The sequence below is a fragment of the Tachypleus tridentatus genome, chromosome 6 (genome assembly GCF_004210375.1).
Source record: "Tachypleus tridentatus isolate NWPU-2018 chromosome 6, ASM421037v1, whole genome shotgun sequence".
Lineage (NCBI taxonomy): Eukaryota > Metazoa > Arthropoda > Merostomata > Xiphosura > Limulidae > Tachypleus > Tachypleus tridentatus.
Window position 1 is genome coordinate 58,364,845 of NC_134830.1, and position 16,963 is coordinate 58,381,807.

At 32.1% G+C, this 16,963-nt stretch overlaps 1 protein-coding gene, 1 long non-coding RNA gene and 1 pseudogene across 8 annotated transcripts in view; 1 reads left to right on the plus strand and 2 right to left on the minus strand.

Moving 5' to 3' along the window:
• The window catches only part of LOC143252608 (uncharacterized), a 75,547-nt gene extending 74,432 nt beyond the window's left edge, over positions 1 to 1,115 (minus strand). Inside the window, exon 1 of the long non-coding RNA XR_013029075.1 lies at positions 931 to 1,115. This is a non-coding gene — a long non-coding RNA (uncharacterized LOC143252608). The remainder of the gene's footprint in view (positions 1 to 930) is intronic.
• Positions 1 to 16,963, plus strand: part of LOC143252606 (uncharacterized) — a 93,901-nt gene that overhangs the window by 54,682 nt on the left and 22,256 nt on the right. For 5 of the 7 annotated variants that reach the window (XM_076504982.1, XM_076504984.1, XM_076504981.1 and 2 more), the window contains 3 exons: positions 12,635 to 12,743; positions 13,687 to 14,153; positions 16,617 to 16,706. In XM_076504982.1, the coding sequence (XP_076361097.1) occupies positions 12,635 to 12,743; positions 13,687 to 14,153; positions 16,617 to 16,706 (666 nt within the window). The remainder of the gene's footprint in view (positions 1 to 12,634; positions 12,744 to 13,686; positions 14,154 to 16,616; positions 16,707 to 16,963) is intronic. The other 2 variants (XM_076504983.1, XM_076504988.1) reach the window with 1 other exon arrangement.
• LOC143254670 (U4 spliceosomal RNA) lies at positions 5,367 to 5,435 on the minus strand (annotated as a pseudogene).

Genomic DNA, 16,963 nt, shown 5'->3' on the forward strand with positions numbered 1-16,963 from the left:
GAATATCTGGTATTCTAACATTCAAGTTCCAATAGGAACTGAAGAAATATTAAAACAGAAGATTTAAAAAAAGTGGTTATATGACAAGTATATTGGGAAAATATGTTTTGATAGATTGCCATATGACTATGAGAAGTTTTACTCAAAGCAGATAAAGTAATAGAGTGACTTGTTTGTACACATAACGTAACACGGTACATTTTGCTAGTTGTAAAACAGTGACTCATATATATAAATTAACTGAAGATCTAGACGTTGCGAGTATGATGTCTTGCCATAGTTCCAAATACATTTTTGTTTATTCAAATTTTATGTACTTAAATGGAGTATACTCTTATTATTCTCAGTATGTAAAGTACTTTGTGGTTTTACAGTACAATAATACTAAGGGTATTTAAAACAGTTTTTTCGTCTGGGAAATAAAGTACGTCGGAAAACCGAAATATCCTATTCTTTCGCTTAAAAGTTCTGCTCTATCCTCTATCACCAAAGATCCAGTGTTGGAAAACCAGTAAGACAGGATATAGCTATCTAGTGCCATTAAACTAATTACAACTTGGTATCTCCTAACTAATGACTAATTCACCTTCTGAACTTCTCTTACACAAATAAGACTAAATCGAATTCCGCCTTGATAAAATGTTATCAACCCTTCTCATACTCGTAAGTTATGGAACTTAAAAGTATTAAAACTAGTTTTTCTGCTTTAACCGAGATAATTTTTCTGACCTTTAATGTTGTGCTTTTCGCTGTTTATGAGAAGTCGACGTAGCTAGCTCCCACACGCCGTTACCTAGTTTCTATTAGTTTTAAAATAGGATAGGACTGTTCAGTTACTAATATTAGTTTTATACTTAGCCTAATGCTCTAATCTCAATAACATGTAAAGTATCTGCCGGTATGTTTCATTATAAAATAATACAAACTCACCAATTCTCTTTTCTTGATTTATAACACCTTTGAATTTAATTGTTATTTACTGACGTGTTTTCAGAAATAATTAAAGAATGCATGTAGAAGGTAGTGAATCTTTAACAGTAATAACGTCACAAATATACGTTTCCGCCATTTTTTAAAAATTCATCAACGCGTAGTTGCCAGCGTATCTTTAATTTGTTACGATTCATGTATGACGCATGGGTGAAAAGGGTGGAGCTTATGAACGTACCTTACAGGGTTAACAAATATGTTACCAACTGTGATGTAACTGTGTGTCAGATGTCAATAAAACGTCATTACCGTTAAATTTAAATCACAAAAAATTGTTTGACAAGTATGGATGGTTGAAACTCTTATAATCCATCCTTTGTTGTTAACAAAATTCTAATTTGTCTTAATACATAATTTTAACGATGTAATAATACAGGATTATTAAAAATGGAGAATAGGAACATTCAAAACATTACAAAAATAAAAGAACTAAACGAATAAACTTAAGGTTTGAGACGTAACGTTGACATTATATCCTCAAACTACAAATTCCTATTTTGACTCCGTATCTAAAAACTGTGATATTTAGCACACAGATATATACATATGTATATAGTAGATTATGAGGCTCCACATAAACCACAGACTACATTAAAACGATTGGGTGTCAATGGCTATACAGGATTGTTATTGACTAGGTAATCAAATAAACTTAAAAACTTCCCAAAACAATGCGCAATTATACGTTTAGTAACATATCCAATGTTTTATTACAACACTCGCAGCCATTTTTGCTGTAGGCTGACAAAGGGTATAAAATGATTAATAAAAAGAACAAATAGACGATCCCTATTTGTCAGAGAAACATTTAATTGTCATCATAGTAAGATGTACTGTGTGTCAAATAATCATGTAGAAACTTTTACACACATACACACACATTTTTCATTAATATAAATTGTTATGGCATCTGTAGAAAATCAAGATGTCAAAACTTACAGTTCTTGATCTTTTAATGTTTTTAAACTTTGTTTTTCCTAACAAATCTGTTATATAACCCTGACGAGTAACTAATTTTTTTCGTGGTAGATTTTAGTCTTGACGTTTAACCTTTCATCATAATATTAAGTACTTGGCTAGCAAAGCACAGATATGTATCATCGATCTATAGTAAGACTATAAACATGTTTACCATGCAATTGAATTATAATTTAGTATTAAAAACAAGGCTGCAAGCTATTTAAAACTGACTTGTTGATTAATAACCAAGACACTAAATTCGTTACCCGTCGGCCTTTCGATTATACCAAAGACCCATTTATATCGCTCAGTTATGTGGACTACGACGGTATTCGTTCGCGCGATAATATAGTACCAATCAATGATTACACTGCAGTGTACAGTAGCAATAGACATCATGAACGAAAGTTTTAGTTAACACGGTGTGTGTCGGATATTTTGGCTCTTTTCCAGTTGACTTCAGTTATAGTCTGGAAGACACTTTGCAAACTTCGGTCAAAATAAAGGTCGAGCCAACACAATCTCTCCACAGTATACTTGGGTGTAAATCAGACCTTTGAAACATGTTGATTATGAACCTTAATAATGCCAAAAACCTGACCGTGTCATAAATTCCAAATGGCCGGTAAAATTAGGTTGTTAATATTTGTCACAGTTACTGTTTGTTTTTTTCTTTAGTTGTAAATCACCCATAAAACATGGACGTTAAGGGCTGGATTAGGATTAATGGAGAGAGAGAAAAAGGGAAGAAAAAAAGAAAAGGAAACATTAAATATTGTTATAAGCTATACTTTTAATGTTTTAATTTAGGAGCTTGCTAGAGGACTACTAATATGCAAGTAACTCTAAAATGTTAATGATGGAAAGACGAAATATCTGCATACAAAGATTTCCGTGTCACTCCGTTCAGTAATTGAGAAGTTAGTGAAGTATTCAGGTCAGTGTTTGTTTGTTTGTTTTTTAATTTCGGGCAAAGCTACACGAGGGCTATATACACTAGCCGTCCCTAATTTAGCAGTTCAAGACTAGAGAAAAGGCAGCTAGTCATCACCACCTATCGCCAACTATTGGGTCACTCTTTTACCAACAAATAGTGAGATTGACCATACATTGTAACGTCCCTCAGCTGAAAGGACGAGGACGTTTGATATAACGGGGATTTAAACCCGCAACTCTCAGATTACGAGTCAAGCGTCTTAACCACATAGGGTCAGTGCTAGTTATCGCGAATATTCAATGAAATTATAACAGTAAGTTTGTTTTTATGTTAATCGTAGTACCATTGTGATTACATTTATGTTGAAAGTGAAAACGTTATTTGTGAACTTTGGCTTGGCGAACAGCTTTGTATAAGCTAAAGTAGACTGTGGTAATCATTAAGGAAGAAATAAATTAATCTGTTATGGTTACGTGGACTAAACTTCAAATTACTTTAACTGGACGATATAAAAGTACTTACCCAACAGAAAAACATATTACAACAATACTGACTTATCATCAAGCATGCTTTTAATTATGAATTACAGCCATAACAATTTTGAAATTTAACAGTTATAAGTTCCTAGACTTACCGTTGTACCAGTGTGGGACCTAGAAAAATATAGGCACACAGAAGTTCCAATTTCTTACTCATTTTATTCAGGTGAGAATATGTTGACCCATTATTTTTTATTTCACAAAATAACCATGTAAGGAAGAGCCTGGCAGAAACGGAGTCTTTATTTGCCACATCCTTCAAGAAAAACAAATAGAAAAACACTAAGGTTTCAACAAGTATTTGGAAACATATTTTGTGTCAAAGAGAATCAAAAGACGTAGAAATCTATATTATAGAAAGAGTTCATATTCTCAAATTTTTATTGATATTTATGATTTAACAGCAGAGAAGCTTAGAGCATGAATAATGTACAGACTGAAATTACGAAACAAAATTTAAAAAAAAATTAAATTAAACTGAATTTTTTGTGCTTTACGAACATGCAAAAGAGACAAGGCAGAGAAAATTCAACAAGAAAGAGGACCATCTTCTGTTTTTAAGTATAAGAAGGTATCCTTTAGTTATAAGATAATTTTTATTTTATTTTTATATATGGTAAAGACGATTTACCAGAAAAATATGGATATGATAAACTGTGGTATCTGTACAGACTTTTAGCATAATTTGTCCCTTTGGTAGAATTCTGGATTTCAGGATGGCAGCAAATAGCCTTAGGAACTTTATCATATATTACAAATACAAATGCACAGGCCTCTGAGATGCTTGATACAATATATCGGAAGGCCAAGAAATTAGATGATACATAATTGGTGATTATTATTGAAGATGATGAATCTAAACCAATTTATACAGCTGCTTTGTTTGTTAGTTATTCAGCGTAAAATTACACAATCTGTACTGTGTGCTCATCACGGGTATCGAAACCCGGTTTTAGCGTTAATGATCCGCAGAATTACTGCTCTGCCACTAAAGGGCGGTATAGTTGCAGTGAACACTGGATATTACAAGTTTTCTTGTAACATCAGAAATTTGCCAGTATAGAAAGAAAAACTAAGTGTTTACATAAACCCGCATTTGAAGAAATACAAGAATAGGTAAAACATGGTACACTGTTTCATGTGACAATTTTAAGAATTTCTTCCAGAGACAAGCTGGTAGATAATAGCATCAATGAAAAAGTAGTATTGAAATACGAAAACTCGTCGGTAAAGAAAAGGTTAAAAATATCTTGGCCAGACACATTTTTCATTCCTCAGGTATAAAAGGAATCAGATACATTTCGTAATGCAAGTCTTACTGTCGTAGAGCTGGTCGAGCCTGTAAATGTTTAAAGGACTTAGAAGATAATTATATGTTGAGAAAGATTAGATGACAAATCAGCAGATAGAAGATCAGTGAATTTACAATCTAACTAAAGCTGAGCATGAAATAGAGTAAAACAAAGAGACGAGGAACAATGTTTAATAATAATAATAACGTGTCATAAGAATAAGTTACATAGTTCCACATAATCTGTACAATTTAATTTCGTCTTTGATATGTGACAAGACTGACTTATCATACACCTGAAGAGGGAAGAATGATAAATCCCGACACTAACCTTAGATGCAGAAGTGAGAGACGTAAGTTGTCACATGCCTTTATTATGGCTTTTGTTTGTTTGTTTGGGAATTTCGCACAAAGCTACTCGAGGGCTATCTGTGCTAGCCGTCCCTAATTTAGCAGTGTAAGACTAGAGGGAAGGCAGCTAGTCATCACCACCCACCGCCAACTCTTGGGCTACTCTTTTACCAACGAATAGTGGGATTGACCGTCACATTATACACCCCCACGGCTGGGAGGGCGAGCATGTTTAGCGCGACGCGGGCGCGAACCCGCGACCCTCGGATTACGAGTCGCACGCCTTACGCGCTTGGCCATGTTCAACTAGCAATAGTCGCGCCTCGGATTAACCTCACTGGCTACGACATCGCCTCTGCGCAAAGCTCACTTTATTATGGCAATACACTTCTTTTGGTTTGGAAGGTTTTTATTTTATAAGTTACATGAAAAAGAAAAATCAGAATAATTACTTTTAATACCATCCTGAATCTCCGACATTTTGACCATGTTTGCAGGGTCAGATCTTTTGGCACCATCCATATTTATTATCAGTATGTATCAAAGGGGAGATTTATACCTAAATGGTCCCGGCATGGCCAGGTGGTTATAGCGCTTGACTCGCAATCCGAGGATCGCGGGGTCAAATCCCCGTCACAGTATGCTCACTCTTTCAGCCGTGGGGGAGTTATAAGTCACGGTCAATTCTAGTATTCGTTGGTAAATGAGTAAGTATCCCAAGAGTTAGCGGCGGGTGGTGATGACTAGCTGTCTTCCCTCTAGTCTTACTCTGTAAAATAGGCACGGCTAGCGCAGATAGTGCTCGTGTAGCTTTGCGTGAAATTCAAAAACAAAAATTATTTCTAAATATTTTGGGGAGCAGGTGTCTGGGGTATGGCTCCCGAACTAATAACATTGAGGTAGACAGCTGTTTGAAGAGTACTACAAAGTTCAAACACCTGCCTGCTGAAAAGCAGCTGTTTAACTGGTACACCAGTTCCATGTCGAAATACTATGCAATATAATGAAACTAAACTATTGCCAAGTCAAAACGCTGATGTTTTCTTGTATTCAATTAAGCTACAAATAAACAAGTTTATTATATTGTAGTAAAATAATTTTTTAAGGTTGTTCGTGTTTGTTTGTTTGTTTTTGAATTTCGCGCAAAGTTACACGAGGGCTATCTGCGCTAGCCGTCCTTAATTTTGCAGTGTAAAACTAGAGGGAAGGCACCTAGTAATCACTATCCACCGCCAACTCTCGGGTTACTCTTTTACCGATGAAAGTGGGATTGATCGTCACATTATAACGCCTCCACGGCTGAAAGGGCGAGGATGTTTGGTGTGACGGGGATTCGAACCTGCGACCTTCTGATTACGAGTCGAGTGCCTTAACCACCTGGCCATGCCCGGTCCAACCAGAGGATTGCTAATAAAGTAGTAGTTGTACAAGAAAAGTACAAAAATATTATAAATATTGCTATTAATGTAGGTAATTAGTCCTAGTGTTTCCTATGTATTTTACGAAAAGTAATAAAAATAATATATAAGAAAAATACTAGTTTCACCCAATTTTTTGGTCTCGTGGTTGGATAGCAGTAGGTTTATGGACTTAAAATGCTAAAATCTTCGATTTGATTCCCGACAATGATACAGCAGATCGTTCAATGTAGCTTTGCCCTAGTACCCCGGTGAAACAACGGCAAGTCTTCGAATTTACAATGCTAAAATCAGTCGTTCGATTCCTCTCGGTGGACACAGCAGATTGCTCAATGTGGCTTTCCTATTATAAAAGACATGTACGCTTTGCCCTAAAACAAACAAATTCCAATTTTCTGGTCAATTCTTCACACTGAATGTCGTAAAAAGTAAAAGAAAAATACTAAAATTAATTAATATGATTCAAGATATGGAATCCACTGGTAGCGAGCTGTTTAAGAACAATTTCGAATTTGAGGGTTTAATAAGTAATTACTCACATTCCAACACAAAAACATTCAGGAACTATGGTGTACCCTTTTTTGCTGCTTTACTAGAAGCTAACAAACGCTATGATGATTCGTCTATCGACGAAATTATACCTTGTTGAACATACATAGGCGGGTTTCGTGACTTATGTGAAACGGGTGACAAAAAATAGAGTGGGTGGGTTATGGTGATGAAGATAATCAAGTCACTAATGGATAAGTAGAATACATGTTTGAAAAATATGTATGGTGGTATTCGTTCCCATCTTCCCAACGTATCACGTTTATGACTGACCAATTCATCTGCCAGAATAACTAGTCAAAGAGAAATAAATTTATGATTAGTCGAGTAAGGTTTGATTGGCTGCCCCATGTGTCGACATCCAGTCGCTTATTTCTTTACAAATACCCGACTCTATTGGATATGATTGCAATGTTTCATTGGTGTGAATGGAACGACGGCCTGAAATGTCAAATTGAGAGAAAGATATATCGAAAATTAGTAAAAGAAACGGCGCCAGTCGAGAGTCAAGCAAATTGACATTCCAAAAAAAAAAACACGTTTTTTATGTGTTTATGTGGAAAAGAACGAAATGATTTTATTTCTGTATCGGAATCTGGAAGTATTATTTTTCATCTGTAAGCTATAAACCTGCATTTTTAAATTTGCTGAAAATGAAGGGGCTCTGGCATGGTAATGTCTCCATACCCTTTCTCCTGTTTTTTAAGTGTTTTTCTCCCTTTCTTTGTTATAGTGCTTAGATGGGCTGTGCACCTTTTAATTATAGTTTTCAGCTCCATTTCTGTGCAGCTAATTATCAAAGGCCAAACTTCGTATAAACTTGTGGGATCGAATCCTTCACCAAGAAAACTCATTTTCTCTTGAAAAATTTGTGTAAAAGGTGATTTTATTGAAGTTCACAAGGTTATCTTGAGATTAATTGGATAAAAGTATCTGATTTTGTTTTCTACAGTATTCTGAAGATAGTACTAGGTTTCAGTTAAGGCATTTTTATTTATCAAGCAGGAATGAGTTTATGTGGACAGTAATGAAACCAGCATTTCTTAAGGGTTTAAAAAGCAGTTGATACTTTCCTGGAAAATAGAGGATATATTAAAATCTGTATCTATCTAAAGGATCAATGTGGAAGAACAGCCTTGAAGAACCAAATAGTCTTGTTTCACCACTGCTTGAAAACATTGATATAAATGCAGTAATTCAGACCATAAACCCTAAAATTTCAAAATACGAGAAAATTTCTAAGTGTCTCCCTCCTTTCAACCTAACTTTCGAGCTGATTCTGTTATCAAGATGAGGCTCTAATTATGCATACTGTTGTAGGCAATGTTTTTAAATAATGTAGATATTTATAATGTTTAGCCCAGTGGCAAAAATCTGATTTAAGATCTGATATTTTCTCCAAAGTTTTGAAATGGGATTAATCAAGATATAAAAAACAAGTTAACTGAATTTGCATGGGGTCGGTCCTGTATTGCAGTAGTTAGGTTGAATATAATTCAAATTCATGAAGTGCATCTTCATGAAATGAGGAAAGCTTTTAGTCAACACTACAAGTCTGTTGTACACACACACACACACGCACAAATGTGATGAATTACTAAAAGTTTTATACTGAAGATACATTTGTGAAACACCAAATTCAGTCTGGCTGAGACTCTGACTAGTTGGAGTGCAAAATAGTGTTCATGTAAAGAATAAAAATACTTTTGACCATTGTGTAGTTTTCAGATTGCATTTATGCAACCTCTACAACATCATAAATGTGTATTTAAAGTTTTTTTCATTATCCCTACATATTATTATTATATATATAATATTTTCTGTATTCCAAGATGGACTTTTGCAAGATCAACAATGTGAGGCATCAAAAAATGATGATGGCCCTGACATCAAATGCATAATATCAAGTTGAATGTCACTCCATACAAAGTTTTGCATGCATATAGTGTTAAGCTAGTGTCAGTGAATGAGTACGTAAATCATTGGGTAATTAAGTCTATGATTTAGTTACTTTGTTATTCCCAACTATTCAGTTTGTAAGTTTCTGTTAAATAGCCTGGCCAACAACAGAAACAGTCAGAACAGCATTGATGTGGTGATTTTAAAACATAGGTAAAGTAGTACATTATAGCTCTATTTGTGCTAGGTTTTTCATTCAGTTATACTTTCTTGAGAATTACAGTATTTTATAAGGAGTAAGTAGCAATAATACTAAATTTCCTTTTATGTAATATTTAATAATTGCTCCAATAAAAAAATTAATTAAAAATGTAAGCAGCAGACACATTCACAAAATGATAATATCTAAAACATTTCAAAAACTATGAACAATAACTATATATTAAACATTCTCTCACCTTGAATTTTGTAATAGTGATGTTATTTAAAAGAAATGTAAAATTATTAATATATAATTAATATTAAAATATTTTTTTTATTTTTGTAATTAATATGACCAAGTCATAGAGAACATTTCATCCTGTGATTTTATTGATTTTCCTGTAAGCTTGTTGTTGCTGTTTTTAATATAAGTTTGTATAATACTTATGGCTGATTAAATTAGGAAAGAATTAACAAAAGTAATGATTTTCAGAAGTGAACTGTTGTTTTTAAATCAATTTCAGATATTTTTTATTCATGTATGGTAGGATGTGAATACTTACTGTATGACAGAGCAATTGATACAAAGTAATATTTTGCATATATATTATAAAGGTATTCCAAATACATGAGATGAAAGAGTGAATTTCAGATACTCCATAAATTTAATGTTGATGTAATTGCATCAAGGTGGCTTATGTATATGCTTCAGTAGTTATTGATAAAGAGTTGAACAAAAGTCCACTGTAGTGCTGTCGAGTGGTAGTGAGGTGTAACTAATTGTATCTGTAGTGAGGGTGAAAGACATTTGAAAGGCTCTCTGTTGCATGATTCAATAACTTTCAGCTACTTTAATTAGAAATAAAGCCTATGGAAAGGAATGGAGTACTGTATGTCTTTGATATTTTTATACTGCATGCTCTGAGATTTTGTTTTATCTTCTGATTTAGTCTCAGATTATGGCATTGTTTTCAGTTTACCCAGAATAATAAGTTTGATTGAACATCCTTTTGTGTTAGTGCCAGAAGCACTGTGGATGATTTAATCTTCTTTAATTCTTCAAAACCTTATGTTGCTTTTATTTATGTGTGTCTGAGTGTAATAATGTGTATGGGGAGGGACTGTGATGCCATCTTTCAGCTCACTAGATTAGTAAAGAAGATATTTGAATACTGTGTGTGTGTGGAAAAATGAAAAAAAAAAAAGTTAATTAACAGTAATCAGTCTTATTATTAAGTTTCTGTAGTCAGTAGCATGTGTATTACTAAAATAGGTATAACACAACAAATATAATTGGAATGAAAGGAAAATTGAGTAATTTTATTAATTTAGAAGATTCTTTATGAAGAATTTATACAGCACAATATTTAAGAGGTATTTTATTCTAGAGTTTAAATGTCACTTGCCTCTAATGCTAACAAGTAATGGCTTTTATGATTTTAGAACATTTGATATTCATGGCAAAAGAAAGAAACATTATATTGTTATAAACATACTTACTTGTGTTTAACCTATAACATGAGTACTTAAATATCTTTTCAGTACTTGAACATTCAAAATAATTCAGGTTGCACAGAGTATACTTGGGTGTAGGAAAAGAAACAGCTAGTACTCAGTGAAAATTCTTTAATTCCTCAACTTCTCATATTACAGGCTTATCAAGAGGTAGATATCCTATGGAACACATCCAGTCAACATTTGTATTCTGTGTTCTGTAGGGCAGTGCTTTCCAAATTGCATGCTGCAGAAAGGCCTCAGGTGTGCCACAGAATTTTTGCAGTTATTAATTAATTTGTATTTAGTAATGTAAATTTATCATCAGTTTAATACATTTATAAAATTTCAAAAATTAAACAGTTATGTTTGTTGAAAGAAGCTCACATTTTACATTGAAACTGTAGTCTGTTTATGTTTCAATTTGAAATAAATGTCATTTCTTGTGATTTGAGTACTGATTATTTTCAAAATGCTTGATGTGCCACAAAAAATGTGCTGTGATCTGAAAAGGTTTGGAAAGCACTGTTGTTGGGTGTCTACTTCTTGATAAAGGCATAAAGTGAAATATTGAAGAAATAAAAAGAATGCTCACCAGGTAGTGCCTGTTTTTCTTCATAAAATATCTGAATATGTGGGTTGTAGGTTATATCATTCCTGAGTTGAGAAGTTTATATGAAAGAGTCTATTCTAACTTAGCATGGACGTGTTGTAAATCATATCCAACTCTAAATTACTGTGTAGTTTGTTATTTGTTATACAGTCTTTGTATTTTGAATTAACATGCAGTTTGTAAATCATATTGTAATAGCCTAAAACAAAATGCTGCTTCAACTTCAATGGGGTCAAACAAAAACAACTGATTAAAATACAACAGAAATTTAAAATAAGAGTTTCAAACAAACTTCCAAATTTTATTTCTTACAAAAACTAATTAGTAAATCTGTGTTAGGCTAGGACTAAATAAGAATATTAATAAGCAATATAACATAAATCTCAGTGCTATTAGTTTCAGTAAATGAAGAAATTATAAAAAATATTATTTCCAAAAAAAGTTCCAAAATTAAACCATTTCTCAAGATTATTAACAATATTGAGCAGTAATTCGAAAAATATTTTATGAACTAACTTGTTATGATCAAAGAAGAGTTTTTATTTAGTGGTTAGACCATGAGGTTACATCTCATGTGATTATCTATTACCATAAATTTGCATAACTGTTCAAAACTTTAGTAAGTCATTACTAGGTGAAGCTTGCATCAGTTTCATAATAAATACATAATGCAAAAAATTATGATCTACCTAGAGGGTGAGTTAATGCTTTGATATAACTAAAAATTTGTAATTGAACTAAATGATAGAAGGAAAACAAATGAAATTGTCAACAAGACTACAGCAAAATGAAAGTAGGCGTAGCTATTTCACAGCATCATACCTTAATTATGGAGTTTATAATCTTTGTATTTTAAATTTTCACTCTTTTTTTTGAAAAATTCAAATTTTTCATAATTTTTTCCCAGAGTACTCCATAGTGTTTTAATAACCTGGCAATAGATACTCAAAAAAACTATTTGTTATTGTTAATGTTAATAAGAGTCTAACAATTTAATGAGTAAGGAAAACACCACAGATGGAATAATGCTATAGTAATAACTGGTTATCAATAATTCACTTCAGAGATATGCTGTGAAAATGGAAACTTCATTCATGCCTGTAACAGAATAAGGTTTTCACAGACTGTTTTTAGCAGACTAGTAGTTTTTTTTACTCACACAGTTGTATTTTACAAGCAAAAAATCAAAGTATTGGATATAACTTGCAATTGTCTCTGAATTTTACTGTAAACTTAAAGCATTTTCTATTTTTATTTTAAAAAAAATGTTAGTCTATTGACACTTAAAATATGTTGTTTTTTGACCATTAAATATTAAACTCATTTTTGCTGAATTGAAGCTAGACTTTATAAGGATAAACTTATATAAATACACGTTTTTGTATTTTACAGGGTGTGGATAATGAGTCAGGTCATAAGAGTACAGGAACAGGTAAACAGAATCTTCCAAAGCCTTCCCCAAGAATGGACAGTTACAGATTGTCCATGGCCAACCTAGAATGTAGGTATTGAACACACAAGGTTTATAGTTGAATATGAAAGAACATTATACTAATATAATATTATATTGACAAACAATGATTCATAAGCATAAGGAATGGAGTTTTATATTGGGAAATGTACTATATGTTCCCTAAAACAAAACCATTATGCTTGTGAACCACTGTTTTACAATTAGTATAATATAAATTTATGTTGCTACTTCCTTTTAAATTGCATACTACACTGAATGATTAAAGGGTAGTCTGAATTTGTAACATTTACAGTAAGACAAAAAAAAAAAACCTTGCAAAATAACATCAGTCACCCTGTTCATTTAACAGTTAAGCAGATGTGGATGTCTGATGGTCATTCATGTAATCAGAAGTGCAAATGATTGGTCATTCAACTGTTGCTCATAAATGAATATTTAATAGAAGCAACTCATTAATCACAGTAACATGCTTTAAGAGTTAATATTTGTGATAATTTGAAAAGTTACAGATTTATTAGCATTATCATAACTAAAAAGAAGTTCTTAGATGAAGGATCTTAGAAGTTACATTTGAGAAGTAATACAGTTTTATTAAAATCTGTGTTGCTAACTGGGCAAAGAAAAATGAAAGATAAAATCAGAAAAATAGGAAAATTTGTATACTGATCTTAGTTACATAATTGGTAAATCTGTTATAAATAATTGTTCACAGCATTGACTGTCAACTTTATAATTTAAAATACCTTAGAATCAGAATTCATTAATGGAAGTTTATTTATTTCAAATTATAACTTTTTAATGTATTCAGTTTGAATTTCTTTAATATGTTATATTTATTAAAAAGTAATAAATAACAATTGAAAAAGTATTAAAAAAGGACACTGTTAGAGATGTTTTGATGCAGAAGTTTATTGGCTTGATTTATTCTGATGTAGCATTCAAATGCCTTTGTGTAATTTCCAACTTTTAGCCAGCCAGGATGTAGAACTTGATGCAATATTAGGAGAACTTTGTGCCCTTGGGTCTCACTTTGACAAGGAAATGCACCGAGGCCATGCAAGGAGCATTTCAGGAGGTAGTGATAGCTTGAGGTTATCCAGTTGTGTTTCTGGAGCAACACTAGAGATTCAGGGAGCCACACAACAAATTTCTCGCCATTCTGGACATAATCGTTCTAGTTCAGGGGGGACTAAGACAAAATATGAAATTGGAGGATCTCATGGAGATGTGATAGATGAAACGGGACGAGCTCAGAAACAAGATTTTGGTCTCAGAACAGATAGTCCAGATAATGATTCAGCTTTCTCTGATAATGTTTCAATGCTGTCTTCAGAATCATCTGCCTCTTCAGGAGCTGGCGTAAACAGGAGTGATGTAACTAGTCAAAATATTTGTGGCCGGAGTGGTCATCTACCCCAGATTGCACTCTTATCACAGGTAATTAGTTTTATCTGGCTTTATAGTGAAATGAAATTTTCTCATGAAATATCTATTTAAGTGTAAACACTTGTATAATTTATATTGTTAAATAGTTTAAACAAAGCATAATTAAATGTAACCTAATTTTGATATAAATATTCTTGTTAGTAAATGTATTTTTATATCTCTAGTACTATTGCAACATCTCATGCAAGTTGAACAATAAAGTTGTGTTTATGGTATAGTAACACTTCACTTACTCCATAAAAGTCACCATTTGTAGACATCAAATGGTTCCTTAATCAACTTCTAACTTCACAATGTAATATTGGATTTTCTGGTATGAGATTTACAAGCATGATGGTAAACCTCTTATTATAGAGTTTAGACAGTTAGAACTAATATGCAAGAAACTGTTAGAAACATCTATATATAGTTTGTGTATCTTAGAACAGCCTCATAATTATGGGGGTAGGAAACTTCCTAAAAGGAATAAATTAAAAAATAACAACATTATAATCTGGAAAAAGGTGAACAAATTATTACATTGTGAAACAAAAACCAACACAAAGTTCATAACTTTTACTTGATACTAATATAGGAACATTAAAGTAACCTAATTCACTTTTAAAAGTTGTATATTTTAGTTTTTTTATTTCTTGTTCTCTTCTTAATAACTTCAAAAACAACATAAAATTTACAAGAAAACCTACTTAAGTCCAGATAAATCTTAAGTTTCATTAGAAGTTATTTCTCTTCTGTTTTCCAAATATTGGGCCTTAAAGTTATGATTACTTCATAATTATTATAACAAGTGTAGTTTGTTTTCAACATTTAGTTACAAATTTTCCAATTTAACATTAATGAAATAAAGATATGGTATAAAAATGCTTTAGTTTTCTATTGGTTATAGACTGCATTATAAATTGTAGAAACAAGAATGAGACATAACAGCTAATCACTGCAGTTTTACCAAAAGTGAAGTGACCATAGGCGAAATGAGTGTAATTGTTAGTCATATGAAAAGTTTAATAATGTCAAACACCAACTTTTAAAATAACATCAATCTCTTTCTGTTACACAAAAGTATCCCATGTTTATGTAGTTTAATTCCTGTCAGATTTTAGGATAAAATGCTGTTTTCTATAATCTTACAAAATAAAAATTTTTGAGATGATAGCTGTTTGTGCTTTATTCATAACGTAACATTAAAAGGACAACAAGGAAGCTTTGGGTCTATTTTCTTTCGTATCCGATAGATTAAACTAAATTCTTAAAAGAATTCAAATATTTATCAAGCTTTCTTTCCTTAAAGTATCTGCATCCACCATATCCAAAGATATTCTTTTCCAGAGGTTAAGATCTTAGAGAAATAAATCTGTGTTGCTTAAAGATGACTTCTTCCTTGTGTCCCCTAATTTTACCATTCTTATATTAAATAAGCAAATTTATGTGTCAGAACTAAAGAGTGACTAATAAATGAACAATATTTTGACTTGTATACCTAATATCTTATGAGGTTTAACCTACTTAGGAGATTTAAGTTATTTCTATTAAAGCCATATGCCAAGCTAATAATACAAATTAACCTTGATAAAGACACCCTTAATAATGATATTCAAAAGTATTTTATAAGTTTATTAACTAAGTAATGAAACTAAAGGAAATGGAGTATGCAGGTGTCTGCATTATAATTACTTGTAACTTTGTAACTATTATTACATTCAACAAAGAATCATTTGTTAAACATATTCAGGTGCTTGAAATTCATTTCCATAATGTACATCTGCTTTGTTTGTTTTGCATAAATTTGTATTAGTTGTTGCATAATTGATATACCACAATGATTGCAGTTTATATTTACACCTTGCATTATTTAAAGCAGTGCCCCCCACCCTCACCTTGGAGGCACACACCTGAAACTTACGAGAAAATACAACACACCACTAATAACAAAATGACAATGAAGCCAAAAACAAACTACTTTATGCCAACAAGATACCTGAATTTTCTCAACTTTCATTAATATAAATTGTAATATGAAACATAAGTAACAAATCTCTCCAGTGACTGATTAAAACTGAAATATTGGGATGTATCAACTCAGGTACACTAACAATAAATATCTTTCAGTGAAACTTATAAGACTTGATTTTGGTATTAACATTTATTTCAGTAAAACTTCAACACTGAAAGGTATCCATCATGAGTTCATTATTGTAACAATTTAAAAACAATACAAGATCACCATTGTTTATAAATCACTTTTAAAACAAAAAAGATAAAACAGCAATGATTTTAACAGCAGTCCCAAACACCAGGTTGTTTGTGTTTTTGTTTATCATTATCATGTGAAACTTTTTCTTTAACATTGAACTTCACTAAGCTGCATAGTAAATTTAATTTTATCATGTGAAATAGTGTAAACTTGTTCAGAATAATCATATAGTTAAGAGTGTAAATTATTTGATTAATAATTAGCACTGGTTCTTCAAGGATGATCAGGCTCGAACAAAGTCAGAGAAAATCAAGCTTGCTATGGAGAAGATTCAAGAATCTCATATCAAAAGAGTGAGTTTCTTGTGATATTAACTTTTATTTTAACCTCCAAGTTACTAATAACTATGTAAACATTAGAAGTAGGTGTAGCTTACATTCAGGGCAAAGGAATATGTCCTCCTCCTATTTCCTTGAGAGGAGATAGTGTACTTCACATTTCAAAACAACAATTATTTTTCATTGTATTAAATTACTTACCCATTGCCCTAGAATCCCACAGAAGTCAGTATCACATATGTATTCATTAGGGAATGGGATAAATGGCTGGA